The sequence below is a fragment of the Zingiber officinale genome, chromosome 10A, assembly GCF_018446385.1.
Source record: "Zingiber officinale cultivar Zhangliang chromosome 10A, Zo_v1.1, whole genome shotgun sequence".
Lineage (NCBI taxonomy): Eukaryota > Viridiplantae > Streptophyta > Magnoliopsida > Zingiberales > Zingiberaceae > Zingiber > Zingiber officinale.
The window spans coordinates 49,198,586-49,222,830 of NC_056004.1; the positions used below are offsets into that span (position 1 = coordinate 49,198,586).

At 37.2% G+C, this 24,245-nt stretch overlaps 1 protein-coding gene across 1 annotated transcript; it reads left to right on the forward strand.

Moving 5' to 3' along the window:
- The first annotated feature begins 97 nt into the window (after nt 1–97).
- LOC122026947 (trihelix transcription factor ASIL1-like) lies at nt 98–22,739 on the forward strand. Its single transcript, XM_042585711.1, has 2 exons — nt 98–1,377; nt 22,174–22,739. Exon 1 carries the CDS (start codon nt 457–459, stop codon nt 1,339–1,341), a length of 885 nt encoding a protein of 294 aa, XP_042441645.1. The 5' UTR covers nt 98–456; the 3' UTR covers nt 1,342–1,377; nt 22,174–22,739.
- The last annotated feature ends 1,506 nt before the right edge of the window (nt 22,740–24,245 follow it).

Sequence of the window (24,245 nt, forward strand, 5' to 3'; positions counted from 1 at the left end):
CTTTCTTCACTGACGGCACATATGCACCCACGTGGCCACATCCCATGCGCCAGTGTTGCGCAGCAGGTAATTCGCCCTCTTCTCTCTCCAGTCTCCATCTCCCTTCGTCCTTTCCACTGGCCTCGCTCGCTGGCTCGCGCTTCCCTTGAGCTGTAGCCGAGGGCTCCGACTGTCGACTCGTCTAGGGCTTATTTTGATTTTTGATCTGTTTTCCACTGCGATTACTGTATTGGCACCATTTTTCTAGACCAAACTTTCAATATCTATGGAGAAATCCTTGTTCTTGCCGTGTTACTACTCAATTTCCGACAGCGGAATCCCTCCAAGATGGTTTTTTGTGCGAAAAAGCCCAAACTTTCTTGTCAATTAACTGCTAGAGTACCCAAGGAGAGGCCTTACGTGGTGTAAATCTGTGATCCTTGCTTTCCTGGTTCTAAATTTCTGCCTAGGATTCCCATGGATGGTTCTCTCCCCTCGTCCGGCCCGGATCCTGCGCCGCCTTCTGCGCCGAAGGTCCCAGACAAGGGAAAGAGGGACGAGTGGAGCGAGGGCGGCGTTCTCTGCTTGTTGGAGGTTTACGAGTCCAAGTGGGTACTGCGAAATCGGGCGAAGCTGAAGGGGAGTGACTGGGAGGAGATCGCGCGCCTGGTGTCTATGCGGTGCTCGGGGACTAAGGCGCTCAAGACCCCGACCCAGTGCAAGAACAAGATCGAGGCTTTGAAGAAGCGCTACCGTTCTGAGTCCACCCTCACCCATGATCCCACCTCCACCTCCTCGTGGCAGTTTTACTCTCGCATGGATGATCTGCTAAAGGGCTCCGCGAATTGCTTAGTCAATCCTAAATCCAACCATGGCATCGATCTCCAGGCTCTGCCGAAGGCAGAAACGGATGTCGAAGTAGACGACCACTTGCACGATAGCAATCACGACGATGGCTCTAATACAATGCCAATCGACGTTAATACTAATGCTGATAAGATTGATGACAAGAGGATGGATAACAGGGGCATCTATGGTAATCTGAGCACACCGAGGATCAAGGAGGCCACTGCTGATATGGTCGGTGGTAGTGACCCTGGTAGTTCGTCCAAGAAGAGAAAAGTCACAGTTAGTGAGGTGGCAGAGAGCATCAGGTTATTGGCACAGTCCATACTGCAGATTGAGCAGGCGAGGATGGAGATGTACAAGGATTCTGAGAGGATGAGAGCAGAGACAGAGATTAAAAGAGGTGAGATGGAGCTTAAAAGGACTGAGATTATAGCAAATACACAGCTGCAGATTGCTAAGCTCTTCATGAGGAGAATGCACAAAGGAAGTAGTAAGAAACAAAATCCATCCTAAAGTAGTGCACTTCATCTGTCACGGAGGGACGAACAGGTTGGTCTTTCACTTTGTTCTTTCTATGTCAATTGTTTAATGGTATGCAGTTTATGCTTGCGTCTTTTGACTAAAAATCAGTATTAGCTATGCAAGTAGTGATTGAAGACCATAATCATGTAAGAATCATTGACCACCGTGCAAATCGTCCATTAAAAAAGAATTAGTCTTTCTTTGTTGCTTGGTCAAAAGTGAGAACTGAAAGATGCAGATCAGCAATTGACCACAAAATCAACAGTTACGAAAGACTATTTAATTTGTGATGGTGGAAAACTGATAATTGGATATCCTAGAGAGTCAATGGCTACCCGATTGTCGTCTTATGAGTCCTTAGTTTTGTACATTTGGCTTGCTAGTAAACTGCCGAAATGTTATTACGCTTCATATGGATGCAGGTTATACACATGAAGTTGAAAAGAGTATGGCAACAACATACATATCAGTATTGAACATGCCCCATTATAGAATCAGATTAGTTGTCTTAAATTTTTCTTATGCATGCAAAATGGAGAATCAAAGGTAATGAATAATTTGATGTCTTATTAGACCAGCTGGGGGATCGCACCATGGGTCCTCAAGACGGAGGTGGTAGAGTCCCCCCTGAATTTCCGTGTATCCACAGGTTCCTGGGTGAGTGTAGGTTTCCTCCATTGATTGTATTGTGTCTCATCAAAAGAAAAGAACACGAGTTTCTCATAGTAGAGGAAGGATAGGAATTTGATAATAGCATTGCATAACCTTTGATTTCGTTATGGTAAAATATATTGACATATATAAGAAACATAACACGCACATAGAGATTATGTGTGAACTATTTCAACCCACTATACTTGATCCTTGTCCATACAACATATAGGTGAATTTTTATTTTCCTTCCATGTCCCATATGGGAAGTGGCATGACTCGGATTATGGAATGAAACTCTTCTCTTATGGATAACAAAATATAAAATATATACAAATATATATAATGTAAATTAAATTTCATGCGGATGAAGTAGAGTAAGGTATAAAAGCTTTATCCCATACTTGATCTGCCCTACATATGTGAATTCTGTATTCATCCTCCTATTTACATTACAGTTCAAGGCAAGGCACCTTAATAGGGACAAATTGTTATCCTTATCCATGAGCATGTCAGCCCGAGGGTGCTAAGTTGACCATCTTTTTATGCTGAATGTGCTTGCTAGGTCAGCAGTCTTCCTTGAGAGTGTTCTAGTCCATAAGCACAACTAGTCCACGAGCACAACAATAGGGATACACGATTTTAGGTGTCATTCCAGCTCCAAAGCATCAGCTAGAAATGTGACCTCCCGATAGATGAGGTATTCCTTTAACCTTGTGTTGTGCACAAATCTAGGATTTTTGGGGATAAAGCCCACGATCTAAAGATGGAAGATAAGGAAGCATCGCTTGCTCATCATACAAATGGGTTTAAGCATGAGACATGGAAATTAAAGCACCTCATCGCCATCTTCCTATTGGTCTTCTTCCAAAGCAGGTTGATTGCACCCATAGAAATGTCAATCGCCTTGCCTTGTGGCTTCGAGATTCCTTCGATGCAGTCTATTAAAATGTCAACCTATCATTGACAAGGGTTGCAATAGGCCGGCTAGATACAGACAGGATGGCTGTCTTTAAGACTCATTGCACTATTTCATGAGCTCCCTTCTATCTCTCTTCATATTCCTGACAAAAAATGGCATGGCATACCTGGTGAGGTCCTCTAGTTCTCATCATGATCCTATTTATGCAAGTCTTAACTTCTCTCTAGTTCCAATTGTGAGAAGGTGGTAGATACACCTTGCTAGTGTAGAAAGCCAATTCTTCTTTAAAATTTTGTGGTTCCTTGAGGGTCCTGATCGTTTCTTGGATGCTAGTCCCTGCAAACTTTCTTGTTTTTGAATCTCCCTTCTAAAATAGTTCCAATTAATAGAGCAGTCAAGACCGCCAAAGCTCATTAGTTGACTTCCCATGGTGGTTGTGGAATAGTGTGAAGGATCGAATAATGCGTTGGGGGTTGAATAATGCTCGTGGTTTTTTCACGTTTTTCGTAAAAATTAGAAAAAATGCAGCGAAATATAATTAAGAGAAGGGCAGAGAAATCGATAACACAAGTTAGTTTTACTTGGTTTAGAGCCTTCGACGACTCCTACTCCAAGGCCCAAACTCGTTGAGTGTTTATGTTGGGCAATTCACTAATAGCTCGAAAAATTACATAAGAAATCTGAATTACAAAGTAGATGTAAATACAAAATTTACCGACTACTTTAAATGAATAACAGCTTCAGTGTTGGTTGTCGGATCAATGTTCGGGCATCGTGGAGAGCTTTTTAGAGTAATATAGAAGTCGTAGAGAATTGTGTTATGAAGCTGTTGGTCAAAGGCCTTTTTATAGTCTTTCCCGGCGCCTGGACCGAAGCTTATCCGATCCTACTTCGTCGGGGATTTATCCAACTTCGGGTGCCTGGATCACCTCGGTGCCTGGACCACCCCCGGGCGCTTGGACGGCTGATGTGGTTGCACTTCAGTGAAGCTCTATCTGCGTAGGTTTTATCCATCTCTAGGCGCCTGGACCAATCTGGACGCTTGGACTCTGACGTGGGTTTACCAATTGGAGTGCGCCACCTCATCTGAACTCGCGGCTAGGTTCGACCCAATCCGGGTGCTTGGACCCACTCCGAGTGCTTGGACATCCTGGCGCTTGGATTGTTACCGGGCGTCTGGAAGTACTTTTTCTGGCCAACTTCCAGCTTCAATTTTCTACACCACAGAGTTAGCACAAAAGGTAAAACATAGCATTTTAACTTAGTTTGACACTCTCGAGATTGCCCGTTTTAACTTTCAGATTTTTCATAAAACCCTAGGTCGAATCGACGCCTACTGTTCCCTCAACGAGGAATGCCCTCTCACCTATTCCTCTCAGGAGAGTTACCTTTTGCCAAACACTTATTTGGACTTTTGCCCAGCATCTGCCTTTGACCCTTGGGACTTTTGCTAGACGTCCAACCCTCGACCTGCCTAGATTTCTACCTGGAGTTCGTGACCCCAGGACTTTTGTCTGATGTCCTCGATCTGCCAAGACTTCATGTCCAATCCACTTGACCAGGACTTCATGCCCAATCACTTGACCAGGACATCATGCCCAATCCCTTGACCAAGGCTTCGTTGCCTAGTTTCAACTAGATCTTTCCTACACACTCAGTAAGCTTGTCAGATTACAACGCAGCTTAACTTTGAACCCTTTTCCATTATTAAAATTAGCTTCGACTAGCTAGTACTTCCAACACCAATAATCTCTCCCTTTTGATTTATGGAAAACCTGATTCAAAGTTAAGTAGAAACATATCACTTAAAGAAATTTAACACAAAAGAAAAATTCTTTAAAAATAACTTTAAGTGTTTTTTAGAAAAGCTTTTAAATTTTTAATGTAAAAGAATTTTTTTAAACTGTGCTCCCCTTAATTTGACATTCTCCCCCTATAGATTTTGAAAGATAACATAGTTTTTTTAAAAAACCCATTTACATATTTTGAAAAATATTAACTTATCTTTTTGCCTTTTTCTCCCCATTTCACATATATCAAAAATAAATTTTGAAAAAGAGAATGCTTTTGCCAAACAATTTTGAAGTTTTGAACACTTAGTTTGAAAAGTTAAAAAATTGGCTTAGATCTAAAAAAAATAGTATCCACTTTTTCAGCTTTGAAAATTAGCAATTTTATTATATTTTTAAGGAGGAATATGTTTTGAAAAAAAATGTTTAAGTAATTTTTGCAATGTACTAAGGCAATTTATGAAATTTACTTAAGAGAGCAAATAAACAAGATTTAAAGATTAATTCCCTTATTGTCCCAGCATGTAAAAAATCAAAGTAATTTTTGTTAAAAAATATTTAAAATAATCATCTACTTCCTTTAAAACAAATGTCTAATTTTTAGCTACTAGCTGTCTACTAGAAAATAGTAGTGTTCACTTAGTTAATCAAGTCAAGTAAAATATCTAGCAAGTTCTTGACTTAGAAGGATTACTAAACTTGATCAATATTAATTGGTATTTTTCGCTTAGATTTTATGTTGACGCACTGATATAAGTATCTGAAAATTCAGGCAATATCCTAAGAATCTCACACCATTCTAAGTATTTTCAATAGATAAGGAAGGTATTCCTAGTGTGCTTGTGAGATTCTAGTTGCCTAAAACTATAGGTACATGCCCTCTAGGGGGAAAACCTAAACTAAATCTAATATTTTAAACACTAGTAAAAATGGGAGTTTTTTGAAAAAATATAAATAAAGATTTAACCTAGAATTTAAAAACAAATGAATTTTTAAAGTAACTTCAGTAACTTGAATTTTTGAAAAATATAAGTTTTGAAAAAGATAGCTTTCAAGAAAGCATAAGTTTTGAAAACCAATTTGAATTTTGAAAATAAACAGCAAATTCATGTAAGGGTTTAGTGAAAATGTTTGTTAGGTTGGACTTGGATTCAACATAGTTTAGTATAATATCATCTCTAGTTATATGATCCCTTACAAAAGTGATGTTTTACCTCTATATGTTTAGTTCTAGAATGTTGTATTGGATTTTTTTTGTTAACTTAATAGAACTAACATTATCAATTAGGACCTATATATTGGTATAATTTAGTTGAAAGTCCTCAAGTGTATGCATCATCCATAACAGTTGAGCTACACATTCTTCCAAAGCTATGTATTTAGCTTTAGTAGTCGATAATGCAACACAGTATTGTTTCTTACTAAACTAGCCGATTAGACTTTGTACCGGTTGACAACTATCATTTGTATTTTTTCTGTCCAATTTACACCCAGACTATGCTGAGTCAGAATATTCTATTAGATTAAAATGAGAAGTTCTAGGGTACCAAATTCTTACATTTAATGTCTTTAATATATCTAAGTATTCTTTTTACCATACTTTCATGTGATTCTTTTGTACATATTTGATACCTAGCACACATACTTATTGCAAATAATATATCAGGTCGACTTGCAATTAAATATAGTAAACCATCTATGACACTCTTAAAGCTTTTTAAGTCAACTGATTTTCCTTCTGGATCATTATCAATTTTTACATTTATTGTCATTAGTGTATTAATTTCTCTAGAATTCTTCATTCTAAAATTTTTAATTAACTCCTTAGCATATTTATTTTGGAAAACATAAATACTTTCCTTAATTTATTTTATTTGTAAGCCCAAAAAGAAGTTAAATTCTCCTACTAGGCTCATCTCAAACTCATGTTCCATTAACTTGATAAATCCCTTTAAAAAACTTGTATTGTTTGAACAAAAAATTATATCATCTACGTATATTTGAGTTGATAATGTTTTTTTCTAAGGATTTAACAAATAAGGTAAAGTCAATTTGTCCTTGGTTGAATCCTTTAGAAATTAGGTAAATTGATAACCTTTCATATCAGGTTCTAGGTATTTGTTTTAAGTCATAAAAGGCCTTTGTAGTTTAAAAACATAGTTTAGGTGATCTAGATCCTCAAATTCAGAATGTTGACTTACATAAACTTCTTCTTAATGAATCTATCAAGAAATGTAGATTTTACACCCATTTGATATAATTTAAACCCTTTATGTGCTGCATAGGCCAGCAACATCCTAATGGATTCAAGTCTAGCTACTGGGACATATGTTTCATCATAATCAAGTCCTTCGACTTAGACTTAATCTTTTAGCTATCAATTGGGCTTTATTCCTAACAATTTCTCCTTTATCATCTAATTTGTTCCTAATCCATTTTGTGTCAATAATTGATTTATTCTCTGGTTTAGGTACTAAGTCCCACATTTAATTTCTTTCAAATTGGGTTAGGTTTTCCTGCATTGCTATGATCCAATTAGGGTTAGGTAAGACTTCTTCTATGAATTTTGGTTCAATTTTGGATGTTAGGGCTATTTGACTTAAGTTTATATATGATAACCGAGTTTTGACTCCTAGAGTTGGATTACCCAAAATTTGATCGGTGATTAAATCTTAATCTAGTTATTCTTACTCCAAGATTAACAATTGGTTATTCTGTTTCATTTGTGTTAGATTGAGGTATAGGTTCGTCATTTTATAAATTTCTAACATTTTGTTCCTTGTCAAATTGTTAAGTTAATTATTTTCTTCATCAAAGATAATATTAGTTGTTTCTTCAATTTCTGGGTGTTTCTATTATGGACGCTCTATTAGATGAGGAAATAACCTAGGAAAATTTCAATTGTAGACTTAGATGTAAATTTTCCTAAGTAATTTTTAGTATTTAATATATAAAATTTACATCCAAATACTTTTAGGTAATTTAAATCGAGTATTTTATTATAATAAATTTCATAGGGAGTTTTATTATAAAATTTGTTGATTAAAATTCTATTTTGAATGTCACATGCCATGTTTATAGTTTCAGCTCAAAATTGGTTAGGTAGATTGTATTCATTTAGCATTGATCTAACTCCTTCTTGTAAGGTTCTATATTTTCTTTTAACTATACCATTTTGTTGAGGAGTTCCGAGGCATGAAAATTCATGATGATACCTATTTGTTTTGACAGGATTCAATAAATTTATGATTTTTAAATTCTCTACTATCTTCACTTCTTATTCTTTTAATTTTAATATATTTTTTTCATTTTCTATTAATTTATAAAAATTATTAAACTTTTCCAATGCTTCATCTTTAGTATTTAAAAATTTTACTCGAGTAAATCTGGAGTGATCATCAATTATTATTAGATAGTATTGGTTTCTACCTAGTGATTTAGCACCGTGTGAATCAAACAGATTTAAGTGTAGGGGTTCAAGTATTGAGTTGGTTTGATTTAAAGTAGTCGGTTTGTGAGTTGATTTGTTTTGTTTTCCTTGTTGATAAGTATTACAGATTGTATTTTCTAGATAGACCTCTAACTAAACTAGTTTGACTCATTCTTGAAATGAGTCTAAAGTGAGTATGACCTAGTCTTCTATGCCACAACTTAGGTTCCTCTTGTTGTGTTAGTAGACACTTAAGTGAGAAGTTTGGAATATCAATTGTGTAGATGTTATATTTCCTAATTCTCTTAAGTGTTATTTCATGATTTTTAATATTTTTAATTAAACATTCAAGGTTTGAGAATGTTTACTAAATAACTAGAATTACATAATTGACGTATGCTAAGTAAACTAAACTCAAATTTATCAACTAATAAAAGTTTTTGAATAATGAAATTGGAACATAATTCAATATTACATGTTCCAATTATCTTAAGTTTTCTGTTGACAAATACAACTGATCCTAAATTCTTGAGTTTTAGTTTGGTGAACTTCAATCTGTCTCTAGTCATATGTCTGAAGCACCTACTATCAACATCCATTCCGATTACCTTAAGTTTTCTGTTATTGCCAAATGCAATTGATCCTAAGTTCTTGAGTTTTAGGTTAGTAAACTTAAATCTGTCTCCAGTTATGTGTCTAGAGCACCCACTATTCAATATCCATTGGTCCAAATCATTATGTTCCTATACATAAAATATTTGATTTGGATCAAACTTAAATGAATTTTAGGACAAAATGATTGATTCTTATTTTTTTATCTCATCTAATTTAGATTGGCACACATGTTATTTCTATAAGTTCTCTGTGAGATGGACATTAATGTAATTAGATTTGATTAATTAGATTTTGGTTTGATTTAGATTAATTGATTTAAGGTTAATTTAACATTCAAAATTAATTAAGGTTTTGAAAAAAATATTTAAAGTTTAAAAATTAATTAAAGTTAGTTTAAGTTAAGTAAATGTTAATTTAAAGTTAATTTAAGTTGAGTTAATTAAAAGTTAATTTAAAGTTAGTTTAAGTTTGAATTCATTAAAGTTGAATTAATCTAATTAGTTATAAAATTCATCTCATACTTTTCTAAATTTTCAAATTTTCAATGAACCTTATAGTTTTGCGAGATGTTTATTAATTTTATCTTTATTAATTGATTTAAGGATTGATTGACATTTGAGTTAGATTTAGGTTTATTCATCAGCCAATTAAATACATATTTCAAAAATTAGCTTTCAAACTGTGGCGAGACATAGTGACCTTCGTGGGTATCAAAATAACAACTACTTTTAGACAAAGTCTTTTTAAAAAATTATATATTTAATTTTCCTATTAAAAATCTTGGTCTAACTTAGTCTAGGATGTGGCGAGGTAGCTTCGATTAGTTTCACTTAAATATGTAGACTAGAGAGGGTACACCTTATCCTATTTGACTCCGAAACCAAGCTTCCCTCTAATGTACTATCATCTCGCCACCCCCCCTTCCCGTGGTACTAGGTTGAGTAAGTGTCAAACAACCCTAAGTCCTTATCTAATCATTCTAAATTAAATAGAAATTAAACTAAACATACATATTAAAGTAGTAAATCAAACAATCAAACAAATTTATCTAATTATAAAAATATTTTTTCTATTGGCTCCCTAGATCATAACCTTGATATGGTCTATCTAAGTAATGCATTTGATCATTGGGTTCCAATATTAATTTGGTCAAACTTGATTATTCAAGGTTAACTTAGGGACCTATGCTTAGACTTGGTTTCTATTTCTATTTATAATTGATAAATATGATTTGAAACGAGACTTAGCCTTTGTATTCTAGTCCAGATCTATTGTATATGATTATTTGTTTTCCGAGAATCATATCAAAATTTTTGGAACCTAAAGTAAACTATTCTAATAAATCCTTAAGTTCTTTGACTTGAGTTTTTAATGTGGAATTTTCTTCCTCAAGTTATTGAATTTGAGTTGAAGTTCCACTTTGAACTTGCTCAGTCGAAGCAATTTGGTTAGTCTTCTCGGACATTGGACTTGGCTAGGTTAAGTAAGATATCATGTTATATAATTTTTCAACTAATGCAGACATACATTGGTGTTTGGTCCTTCGGAAATAGATACGGATTCGTGGCTTCTCTCGGACTTGGCTTCAGATTCAACTTCAGTTTTAGACTCGAACTCGGTTTCGACAACTTGTTTTCGTGCCAATAATAAAAGAAAGCTCGCTTGAGGTTATTCTTCTTTCTCTGAGTCTTATGATAAAGATTCGTCCCAAGTAGCTTTTAGAGCCTTCTTGCTCTTTTGCTTCTTGTTGTCTTTGAGGTTTAGTCATGTTGCGGCTGTAACATATAATTTCTGACTTGATCTTTGGAGTCTGACTTGGTAATGACTCACTCCCTTTGACCTTTATTTGGATCACCTTCTTGATTTCGCGTTTAGTAAATCTTTTCTTCTTTTTGTATAATTTCCGAACTAGGCTGACCAGTTCGGCGGTGATCCCATCTACGTCTTCGGAATCTGATTCGTCTTTGGATTCATATTCGAATTCGGGTTGATACTTGGGTTTCAACTTTTTGTAATACCTTTCTCGATCAGAGTAGCATTAGTTTGTTCGTGCAATTCAAACTAAGAAAATAACTCATCTAATCTAATTAATGAAATATCCTTAGAGACTTTATAAGCATCTACCATGGATGCCCACAAAGTGTTCCTCGAAAAAGCATTTAAGGTGTACCTTATTATATCTCAATTCTCCACTTTCTGACCGATCGTGTGAAGGTTGTTGAGAAGATCTTGGATTCGAGCGTGGAGTTGACTCGATTCTTCTTCCTATATTTTTATGTTATATAATTTATTTAAAATTAAATCTCTTTTACTTTTGTATCGGAGGTGCCTTCGTGTAACTCGATTAGTTTCTCCCAAGGTCCTTGACACTATTGAAGGGATCGACTAGGTCCAATTCTTTATTGGTGAGGCTACATTGGAGAGTCTGAATTGCCTTAGCGTCTGTCACAATCTTTTTCATCATGTGCGGTCCCAATTTTCACATGTCACTGGTACTCTCGTGTCGTCGAGCAGTTGTGCAAACCTTGTCGGGATGATAATCCACATTTTCACTTGTGTCTTCAAGTGGTACTCCATTTGGCTCTTTCAATGGCCGAAGTACTCGTCGGAGAAAAGAGGTGGACAAGTGGTGTTGTAGCTTTCTTGATAGGTCATTTTATATAATCAATCTAAGAAAATAAAAATAAAAAGAAAAATGTACTAAGACTTGATCTTGGATTAATAGTATCGAAGGAAAGAATAACGTACCTGAAAAGAAATATTGCTCGAGTGGTGTTGCTTGAAAAAAAATGAAAAAGCAACGAAACGCTCTTATGGTGGTTGCACCAATTCAGAGTGCCCTCATTCTAATACCAATTGAATGGATCGAAAAATGCACTAGAAGGGGGGGGGGGTTGAATAGTACTCGTGGTTTTTTCATGTTTTTCGTAAAAATTAGAGAAAACACAATAGAAATAGAATTAAGAAAAGGGCAAAGAAATCACTAACATAAGTTAGTTTTATTTGGTTCGGAGCCTTCGACGACTCATATACCAAGACTCACACTCGTTGAGTGTTTACGTTTGACAATTCACTAATAGCTCGAAGAATTACAAAAGAAATTTGAATTACAAAGTAAATGCAAATACAAAATTTATCGACAACTTCAAATGAGTAGTAGCTTTGGTGTTGATTGTCAAATCAACATCGGACGTCGTGGAGAGCTTTTTAGAGCAGCGTGCAAGTACAGAAGTCGTAGAGAATTGTGTTCTGAAGCTACTGGTCGAAATCCATTTTATAGCCTTTTCCAGGCGCTTGGACCGTTCCCGAGCACTTGGACTAAAGTCAATCTGATCCTGCTTCATCGAGGATTTATCCAACTTCAGGCTCTTGGACCACTTCGGGCACTTGGACCATCTCTGGGTTCTTGCACGGTTGACGTGGTCGTACCTCGACGAAGCTCTATCTGTGTAGGTTTTATCCATCTTTGAGTGTCTGGATTCTGACGTGTGCTAACCAATCGGAGCGCACTACCTCATCTGCAGTTGTGGATGGGTTCAGCCCAATTCGGGCGCCTAGACCCACGCCGGGTGCCTGGACCCTTCCCGGGCGCTTGGAAGTTTCTTTTCCGATCAACTTCCAATTTCGATTTCTTGCACCACAGAGTTAACACAAAAGGCAAAATATAACATTTTAACTTAGCTTGACAGTCTTGGAACTGTTCGACTATGATTTTTGGATTTTTTGTGAAATCCTAGGTCGAACCGACGCTATTGTTCTCTCAAGGTGGAACACCTCCTCATCTAGTCCTTTCAGGAGAATTATCTTTTACCAAATATGTCACGTCCCGTGACCTAGGCGCGTGACACCGGCGTTGCTCACGAATATAAATACTTGAAAACAACAAGCCTTATAAAGTGTATACCAAACCAGTAATACTATATGAAAATAGTCTTTACAATCCAAAAGCGAAAGCGTACAAATAAAGATAACATGAACTAAAAGGACGAATCACTTGAACACGACTTCATTATCAGCCCCAAAACATCTCTTGCTCCTCCTTCTCAACTTGTTTCTCGTCTTTATCTGGGGATGGGAGTAAGGGGGGTGAGTGTTTCGAAAAACACTCAGTAAGTGGGATCGATCGAGCATAGCATGACAGAATACAAAATATATCAAAATATTCGGAATTCATGATGAAAACATGTTTCATGAAACATGACAGAAACATAACTTAATCGAAAACATATACTTTTAGCAAGACATTCAAAATTCATGATAAAAATATAACTTAATAAAAAACATGGCACTTAATCAAAAACATAGCACTGTTAATCATCTTGTTTTCCATGGTCTTACTGATCAGTCCCCTATATGCAATTCCTCTAAGGGGTGAGGTCATATATCGGTTATTATTACCCACCGCATCAGAGCCATAACTTGTCATATCTTATCATGCTTTCGGAAATTTCCTTTTGCTGATCAGTCCCCTATATGTAATTCCTTTAAGGGGTGAGGTTATATATCGGTTATTATTATCCATCGCATCAGGGCCATATATCGATTATTATTATCCACCGCATCAGAGCAATAACTTGTCATATCTTATCATACTTTCGGAAATTCCCTTTACCATATCTAACTTGAGTCATAACAGTGCATCTTGGAATAAAAAGAAATGAATTTGCAATATAAAATGACGAAATGTAAACATATTCTGCAGCTATACTCGAAACGAAAAACTCACTTATTTGGCCAGAAACTTCTTCGGTTTTAGATAGAAATTTGACGGATCTTGATATGATCCGTTAGGTGCTAGCCTCTTGGATCGACAAAGACTTGGAAGCACTATCGATCTCTTCCGATGGAAGGTCAACGAAGAAGAAGTTGACGAGGGAGAAATCGATAGAAGGAATTTCCCTTTTGCATCTTTCCGAGGATGACTACTTATAGCCTCCCAGGAATACGAAGAGTTAAGATCTCAATTAATTCATCATTTATGATCTTTATTAATTAAGAAGATGAAGAGTTATCTGCTCCATAAATTCTTCATTTATAACCTTCATTATGATGACTGTTCAAATTCTTTATTAATTATCATTATGATGACTATTCGAATTCTCCATTAATCATATATCTGGCATAAAAGTAATTTTCTTTTGGGCCAATTACTTTTAGTATAGATATACGTCTACTGACATAAAATGCACTAAACCTATCTAAAGTGCATTCCTTTGGACCAACACAATAGTTAAATTTAGTAGTACTTGTATAGGTAAACCCAAGAAACACTTGATTAACCTTAATAGCTTATGTTTTAGGCGTATCTGTCGATTATGGTGATCCAATCAATTGATCCAATCGATCTGAGAGCTTACCGTGTTCGATTTCATAACCATCAATCAATTCAGATGTGTGACAATCGATTGGTTATACCCAATCGATCCCGCTAATCGATCACAGAACCTTCTGTGTTCCATTTCACACTCAACCATCAATTGTTGATTCATGGAAATCGATTGGTAATCACCAATCGATCACCTTAATTGATCCAAGAGCTTTTTGAACTTGATTTCAGCCCTTAATCAATTGGTGAAAATCATTAATCAATTGACGTTCAACCCTTTAAACAACAATTGATTAGTGCTTAACACCAATCAATTACTTAAAGTAGTCAAACCAGATAATCGATTAAAATCAATTGTGTCACGATTTTAGGGTTGTTAATCTATTGGCATTGGTAGCTTTATTTGATTGTGCCGATCGATTCTAAATGCTACTATGTCCAACTTCAAGATCACATTGATTGGTGAAATTTTCAATCGATTGGTGGTTGTCAATTAAAAATCAATCGCGTATTCGATCTCGTTGAGCCAATCAATTGCTAAATGAATGTAATCGATTTGGGCCAACTGGTCGATCAAGTCAATCGATTCCAGATATTTCTGTTCACTAACATAGACTTGGTAATGAATTGATTACCTGACCAAAGCAATAGATTATATTATCACAACTTGACCTAAAATTAGATCGAACGTGGTGGTTTTCCATAAAGAAAACAATGGTTCACCATTGTTTTTCGTGTTCTTCATGAAATACAAAAAAACCATAAAAAACCAAGCCTATCCTAGGTTTCTTTCACATAATGTTTTGGCGATCAAATTCTAGCAAAACATAATCTAGCATGTAAACATTAGATCTCCGAAAACCCAAATTGTAGTGCCATGAAAACAATGAAATAACTATGCTCTAATACCAATCGATGGAAATTGATTTCTTCTAACCACATGAATTCCTAAAGGAATTCGAATAAAGAAAACAATCCTAACCATGATATCTAGTTTCATCAATAGCATGGCATAACAAAATAAATTCATAAACTATGACAAGGAACCTGATTGAAGAACTATTATTCTTATCCTATGACATCGGCTTAATCGCTGTGGAAGAAGATGAAGCGAAAGCAATAAGGTGGTCTTCCAAGGGAATTAGGGTGATGACACCGCAAACTCTCATTAATAGGGTTCTATCAAGATGCCTTAAACCTTTGGGTACCAATCCTTTATATAGAAATGCGATTCGTTATCAGCTCATAGATGATAATGGATTGAGCTAAACGATTCTATGCATTCAACCTACATTTAATAACCCAAAATAAACTTAAGTTAGATCACTTTAGATGAGTTTGGTTCGTATCCCCATATGCAAATTATAAATAAGTCCACCTAAAAGAGATAATATTTAATACTTGAATTATGAGTCCACCTAGGGTTCATACTGTAGGTCCCGGTGAGACTAGCTAGGGGGGGGGGGGGGGGGGGAATTCCCCGACAAATAAAGGCAACACTTTCTTTTGCTTTCTAAATTTATTAAAGACAAATACACATTAGTCAATTAAAATAAACAAAAACACAAAGTAAGAGATAAGAATATTTTACTTGGTTTGCAATCGGGGAGTTTGTTAATCCAAGATAATGGAAGCTCACTAAAATTCTCTTTTTTTTAAGGCGGAAAAGCCTCTTACAACGTATAAGTACAGACATAAAGAAATACAGAATATCGAAGTTAAAGCACGAGTGCTCTTTTTGAACTAGAGGACATCCCCTCTTTTTATAGTACTCAAAACACTTTTTACCATTGCCTGACATGATACTGGAGGCGCCTTAGTTGAGCTCGAGGCGCCTCCAGGTCAGCAAAACTTATCCGATCAGATCTAATCTGCTCAACGGCTTTGGACGCATGGAAGCACCTCCTTTTCATTTGAGGCGTATCTTGTGTAGTCGTTACTATGGCTGAGTTTTGCACGGAGGCATCTCTGTTCCATCTGAGTTGCCTCCCCGCCTTTCAGCTGAGGCGCCTCTCGTCTGTGGAGGGGCCTCCGCGCCTTTTTGCGGTAGAGATAATCCAAACTGTTGAGACCTTGATGCCCGCTAGAGGGGGGGGATAGCGACTCACCCAACCTTTGCTTCCTACAATGGTTAGTATGCACAGCGGAATACAAAAACAAATACTAACAAGAGAAAATAAACCTAACACGATGATTTAACGTGGTTCGGAGATAAAATTCCTATTCCACGGTTGTCCGTAAGGTGGACGATCCTGATCCGTCGGTGGATGACTCTTCGGAAAACCTCCGGCTAGCTCACGTAGTTCCTTGTGGGTGGAGAAACCTTGCCACAAACTCGCACAAGCACGCTAGGCACACAAGATTACTTTAGAGACTCTAATAGGGGTTAACCACCTCTATTTTCGTCAATCATGGGCAAGCACCCCGAGTTCTCTTAAATAGAGTTTGGGAGGAAACATCTAGCTGTGTTTCCTGCCACCAGTTGACTGGTACAACCACCAGTCGATTGGTCCTAAGTGAAATTCGACCGTTACAAGCCAACTGCCGGCTACCAGTCGACTGATGAAAACACTAGTCTAACGCTACAATATTGCTACAGTATACACTGGAATTTTACCCTGAGTACAGTCTCTCATGCACTCGTCCTTGCCCGCACAACCTAGACCTAGTCTTCTAGCCTCCTTCATCAGCCTCGCGTCCCTCGGATGTCTTTCTACCCTTCACGCCTTGCCTTCTGGAGCTTCCATCGGCCTTGTCATTGTTGTCGGATCTTCCTTTGCCAAGAGGTCGCGCCTCCGGGACTTTATCCATTACCAAGTCACACTTGGATTTACGTTGTTGTACATGTATCCTGCACACTTACAATGCATATCAAATACAACAATAAACTTAATTTAAACCTTTGCTCAAACATCAAAACCTAGGGCACCTAGATTGCTCTAACACAAACCTCCCGAGGCATCTCCATTTTGTTAGGACCCTTGGCGGTCGGCTAGAGGGGGTGAATAGCCCCTGCACAAAAACAAAATAAAAAGACCTTTATCAGATTTACAGCTTTATAAATCTAACACTTGTATAAGTATAATAAAGAAACTAAAAGACAGAGGCATCGAGAATTTACTTGGTTACAATCGGGGAGGTTGTTAATCCAAGGAAGTAAAGCGCACTAATTTTTTCCTTTAGGCAGAGAAACCTCTTTACAGCAATGACAACATAAAATCAGAGAGCTAAATAAAAACTAAAAGCATACAAGTGTTGTTTCATAGTTTCTTATCCTACTTTAGCTTTTGGGAGCAGAGCTATTTATATAGCCTTGCTCGGGGCGCATGGAAGCGTTCTAAGCGCTTGGAATGAGATAGAAATTTATCCTCGATGCAACGGTCAAAAGCCACGTCGATTTGGATAAAAGTTGGGTTCCAAGCGCCCGAAATGGTTCCGCGCACTCGGGTCCGAGCGCCCCGACCTGGTCTGGGCGCCTCGGACTGGTCCGGGCGCCCCGGGCATCAGAAGTCAGCCTTTTGCTGACTTTTGATCTGTGTCTCCTTCGGTTCCACTCGCTTGGGTGATTTCAGCCATTCGGATAGGGTTCACCCGAACCCAACTTCTGGCATTCTCGAGTAAACTTTCGCTCCAGCTTCTCGTCCCTCGGAATCGCTGCTTGCTTCCTTCTCGTTCACCAGCGTACTTTTCCACAGCTTTTCGTCCCTCGGACAGCTGCGTCTTTTGCTCCTCGAGCAATCTTTCGCTCCGGCTTCTCGTCTCTCGGAAACACCACACGTTCCCTTCTCGTCTGTCGGTGTACTCTTCCGCAACACCTCGTCCCTTAGACATACCGACCCCGTCGGCTCTCTCCCGTGCCGTCCTTCTCACTAGCCGAGTCTTTCACTCGACTTCCTGTGCTCCTAAGTTTCTGCACACTTAGACACAGGGTTAAACACAACAGGACCTAACTTAACTTGTTTGATTACATCAAAACTATCTTGGGGTACCAACACATTCTACCAAGGCGCCTTAATTCTTCAAGGCATAATTCTTCACTCCCAAGGTCAATCTCCGAGTTGACATTTTTTTAGACTTTTGCTCTTGTGGTGATGCTTTCGACCGTCCGGAGTTCAGCTCACCTGGACGCAACTTCGATCTTCTCCTTAAGCAGGCTTCCTCCCTGACTTCTCTTCTCTTATACTTCCGTGTGCATCTTCGCTCCACCATTGTACTCTTCCGCTGCTTCTTGTCTATCGGATGCATCGAGCTCGTCGACTCGCTTCCCATGCCATCCTTTTCACCCGCTGCATCTTTCGTTCGACTTTTTGTATTCTTAATTTCTTGTATACTTAGGCACAAGACATCAAAAAATAAACATGACTCAACTTAAGTTTGTTGATCACATTAAAATCAACCCTGAGTATTTACATTTCTCATTTTTTGATGTACATCAACCCAAGTTAAGTTAAGATAAAAAAAACAATAAAATAAGTAATTATTGCAAGTTAATACAATAATTTGGTAATTATAACAAAGAAAAATCTTTAAATTTTTACCAAAAATTTATACTTCTCCCTAAACTTAAATCTTAATTTCTCCCCCTTTGATTACGTCAAAAATGGGGGAAAACATTAAAAAAAACAGTTAGAAGAATAGTAAAGCTTTTCTAAGGGTGTAAGATAGAACTATCATATATATGCCATTTTATGAAAATTAAATTAAAAAAGGAATAATTCTTAACCAATTAATCAGAAATTTTGAAAAAATAATTTAAAATTATTTTTATTTGTCGAAAAATATTGAAATTTTTTATCAATGATAATCATAATAATTTGAAACCATGAAAAAAAAAAATTCAAGTATAGACTATTTTTATTTTAATCGTAAAGATAGTGTCATTTTCAAAATTAAAATTAAAAAAATAATTTTCCATGTATAGAAATCTAAGTTGATTTTTTTCAATATTCAAAATACAATGGTAATCTCTCGAAAAATCAGAATTTTCAAAATTAATCTCCGAAGGGATTTTAAAATTTAAAAAATATTTTTCAATCAAAAATTTAGAAAATTATATAATGTTTGAAAAATCTTAAAACTTTTTATACTAACAGAATATTCATTTGTGCAGCATAGGAAAAAATAAAAAGAAAATATAAACAACAGGCATACGAACTAATTTTGTAAACAAAATTAAAGCAAATTAAAATTAAAGCATACATAAAAATTTATTTAAAATAAACATGATTTAAGAACCCAAAATACATACCTACTGGTTAACAAGACAATTTTTTGAAATATTTTTTCGTGTTACTTTTCTAATATGACTTTTGTGATGTCTAAACTACTAATTAAGCCCCCCATTATTTCAAACATTTGAGATTGGTGAAAAATTCAAACATGTATAATTCTTTTTCAGTAATTCTATTTGTTCTTTTAACGTTAAATTTTTCATTTCAATTTTTTTTCAAAACTTTCTAGCAGACATGTATAATCTTTCTTTGATTTTAGATATTTAGATCTAGTTATACATAAAGATCTACTTAGCATTTTAATACACTCATACAGTTGATCTGCAGGAAGCTTACTTACCTGACTTGCCATGTCGTACTCATCGGTAGACGCTCCTCCTTACTCAATGCTCTCCTCTGAAGTGACTTTGTCTTCGGATAGACATTCGGTTATTAGTGCTGTGTCGGTGATCTTCTTGGTCTCGGATTCCTTTGATGACGAAGTGATGTCTATCGAAGGGTCGAATAACGAAGCGATGTCTATCGAAGAGTCAGATTCTTCTTTTCTTGATTCTTCGTTGAGTTCCAAGAACTTTTCCCAAAGTTCTTTTGCACATTTATAGATGCCAATTCTTCCAAGTTCTTGAGTAGGTAGCACACTCAAAAGCTGGAACTCGACCTTACCATTTGCCATAAATTCTTTCCATTGCTTGTTAGTTCAATAATGTTCCTCAAGTTCTTTTCCATCATTACTTTGAGGCACTTCAAAATCAAATTTAATTGTTAATAATATATTGAAGTCGGTTTTGAAAAATACCTTCGCGTCTCTTCCAAAACACAAACTCTCCCTCAAACGTTGGTGGGTAGATGCTAGATCTGACCATCTTTCTTTTGCTTTAGCTGGCAATTAGTTCTTTTAAAGCGAACTTGGCTCTAATACCAATTATAGGTCCCAATGAGGCTAGCAGGGGGAGTTGAATTGCCTTGCAAATAAAATCAACATTTTCTTTTGCTTTCTGAATTTTGCAAAGACAAGCACATATTAGTTAATTAAAATAAACATAAACAGTAAGAGATAACAATATTTTACTTGGTTTGCAACCGAGGAGGTTGCTAATTCAAAGCAGTAGAAGTTTACTAAAATTCTCATTCGTTGAAGGCGGAGAAACCTCTTACAACGTTTAAGCACATACAGAAAGAAATACAGAATATCAAAGTTAAAGCACAAGTGTTCTTTTTGAGCTAGAGGACATCCCCTCTTTTTATAGTGCTCAGAACACTTTCTATCGTTGGATGACGTGATACTAGAGGTGCCTCAGTTGAGCTCGAGGTGCCTCTAGGTCAGCAAAACTTATCCGATCAGATCTGATATGCTCAACGGCTCTGGACGCATGGAGGCACCTCTGTTCCATCTTAGGCGCCTCTCGTGTGTAACTGTGGCTAACTTTTTCCATCTAAGGCACCTCCTCGCCCTTTCAGTTGAGGCACCTCCAGTCCGTGGAGGAGCCTCTAGTCCGCGGAGGCACGCCTCCAGTTCGTGGAGGCGCGCCTCCATGTCTTTCTGTAGCAGAGACAGTCCAAACCACCTAAGGCACACCCATTCCACTAAGGCGCCTCAGTTCTTCAAGACATAATTCTTCACTCCCAAGGTCAACCTTCGAGTTGACCTTTTCCGGACTTTAGCTCTTGTGGGTGATGCTTCCAACTGTCTGGAGTTGAGGTCACTCGGACCCAACTCCGATCTTCTCCTCGAGCAGGCATCCTCCCTGCCTTCTCGTCCCTTGAACTGCCGCGCACGTCCTTCTCGCTCCACTAGTGTACTCTTCCGCAGCTTCTCGTCCCTTGGATGCACTGAGTTTGTTGACTCGCTTCTCGTGCCATCATTTTTGTCTACTGCGTCTTTCGAGCGACTTCTTGTGTTTCTAAACTCCTGCACATTTAGACACAAGGTGTCAAAAAATGAACATATTCCAACTTAACTTGATTAATCACATTAAAATTAACCCGGAGTACTTACGCATACTCAATGTAAAACAAGGAATAGTAATTATGTCAATTATTTAATATTTTGTTAGTTTATTCACTGTACAATCTGGCTGCTTATTTGGTTAACATCTGGCCAACACATCTCTAATCTCTCACAGTATAGAACCTAATCACTAATAGTACAGTATATCTACCAACTTGTGTAGCATTGTGCCAAGCTCATAAGAATTATACAATTGGGCAAAAGGCGATAACGCTCGCCCCCAGTGCCCCCGTGGACCTCGCCCAAGGCTATCACGAGGGGGGTTAATCACGGTAGCCGAAGGGGTTGAGGGCGCAGTGGGCTGAGGGACACGGGGATAAGGGATTTACGCCCTTGCTGCCGCCGCGATTCGAACCCACGTGCTCATTGGGCAAACTACTACGCCCCAACCACTTCGGATAACCCCGTGGTGCTATCATAAGAATTATACAAGTAACATGCAAGAGAGGTTCAGCTCAAGTTTTTATCTTCATGTGTAAGTTTGAGAAAAAACAATAGATTCAGACCCTATCATTCGGCGTTTTGTGGTCTTCGAATGGGTAATGTCAAGGATTATTTATTATTACTCGTTCAGCAAATCAGTTGATTTTACATATACTTTAAAACTAAAATGGACAAATCCAAATCAATGAAAGTTGGCTAATCATATAAATCCTTGCATTATTAGATATTGTTTTTTTTCTGTTACACTAGTCCAACTTTTTGGAAATATTTCTTCTTTAGAAAGAGCTATATTGCATATCTCTTGGTGCACTGTTATTTCCTTGCTCTTTTCTTAATCTTTTCGCATTAATAATAGTAGAATGAGAATAACTTTTACATAGTTCCTTGCATCGGCTTGGTTTTTCAGGTAGATTAGCTGCAATAATTTAGGTCTGCATTCCCAATGGAGTTATTCTGTACAAAAAAAGAAAAGAAAAATAAATTCTCTTGAACTTTAGATGCATGTATGATTCAGTGTGTACTAGGGAGAAAATGTTAATAAATCCGGAATCTGAGATTGAAGAGCAATTGTCTGCCCGCAAGAGGGAACAGGTGCAATGGCTATCAACTGATTGGTAACCCCTTCTTTGATGAGAAAGTAAGCTAAACCGATGCTTAGGATTCATGACATTCTCAGATAAGATGTATCTCCTAGATTGGCATTTTAGAAGACTAAAATGCAATTAACATTCAGCATTTGACGTCCCACCAAATCTGCATCCTCTTTGGTGGGAAGCTTCTTGTTCAACTGTCTCTCACTCAGCAAAGGAAGCAAATTTGTCTTAATTTCTTGAAATTGTTTGTTTCTAGCATAATATGCTCCAGTGCTTGCTCTACAGAAGCATTGTGTAATTCAGTGGGCTAATTCTGGTGCTATATAATTAGTGGGTGTTCGGATTTTGATTCATAATGAAAGGAAACTATCATCTCTAATATGCTTAGTTTATCCTTATTGATCTTTATTTGCTATAAGTGAATAGTTTTATTGAATCAATGTTCCTCTTTATCAATCTCTTATATGTTAATTACCATTAGGTAATTATGAGTCTTAATCTACTTTGCTCTCTACTTATCCTTTGATTCACATGGTTTAATTTTACTAATTCGCATACTTATTAGATCATTCACAATCTTTTGTAAAGCATTAATTTAAATAAGCATAATTTCGCACAAACGCACAGAAAGTTCATTAGGCTGATCTAAATGCTTAACCACGCGAACATTTGTTCCCCGTGTGCCATGCAAGCATAAAGTGTGTATCAGTTGCAACGAGAATTATAACAGATGTACTATCAAATCCACGAAAGCAGTTAAGTGAACGGTTTGCTCAATTACAGATGGGCCAGCAGCTGGCTCTACCGGAAAATAGACCCGACCCTGGGCCGGGTCTGGCCTGGACCCGGCCCAGGCCCAGGCCCGTAACCGGGTCAACGGGCCGGTTGCCCGTTGACCCGGTTCGCCGGGTTGAACCGGAATTGGCCCGGCAAGTTGCCGGGCCGGTTCCGGTTCAGTGGCTGTAAAACCGGCGAACCGCCGGTTAACCGGTGGGTTGAACCGACGGTTCAGCTGCAAAATTATTTTTTTATTTTATTATTTTTTTTTAAACGGCTTGAACCGCCAATTAACCGACGGTTCGTAGCCGTTGAGAGAGTTTTTTGGGTATTTTTTTCAACAGTTAGAATTATTTGATCGTTTTTTGATCAATGACTATGATTTAATGTCCGCTACTATCAAAACTTTATAAATAGAGAGCTCATTTCATCATTTTTCACACACATCTTCTCTACTCTTAATCTCATTTTCGTATTCTCTAATCTCTACACGCTTTCGTTTCCAATTTTCAATTACAATGGAAGGAGGCTGCGGACGTGCATCATCTCGAGCTCAGAAGGGAAAGCTAATAATGAATCCGCGGGAGGAGGACCCCAACATTCAATCCATCGATGATAAGATCGAGTATCTTCCGAATCTGACACTCGAAACACAAGGAAGTACCGATGCAATTACTTCTAAGGTACGGGAACTTCCTCCTCTAAAGTCTTCTATTTTCACTAAACATTTTGAGAAGGTCACTCTTCCGTCGAGAGAAATGTGTGCAAAATGTAAGCACTGCAATGCTTCCTACAAATTCCAAGCCGGCGGCAACTATGGGTCGTTGAAACGACATGTAGAAACGAAGCACCCGACGGAATATGAACTCGACCGTTCTCAAACACAATTATCAAGATTTTCTTCAACTAGCGGTAGTACCGATTCCGATTTATTTTTATATTCGGATAATAAATTAAGAGAATCATTAGCTAAATTTGTTTCCGTAGAACATCTTTCTTTTAGTTTTGGATCTAAATGCACATTTGAAGATTTTTGTAAAGAATCTTTTAATCCATGTGCTAAACGTGTTCCTAGGACTACATTTACTCGTACAATTAAAAAATTAGT

Bases quoted from the DNA above. Each gene is read 5' to 3' on its own strand.
- LOC122026947 (XM_042585711.1), top strand. From the start codon at position 457: ATGGATGGTTCTCTCCCCTCGTCCGGCCCGGATCCTGCGCCGCCTTCT.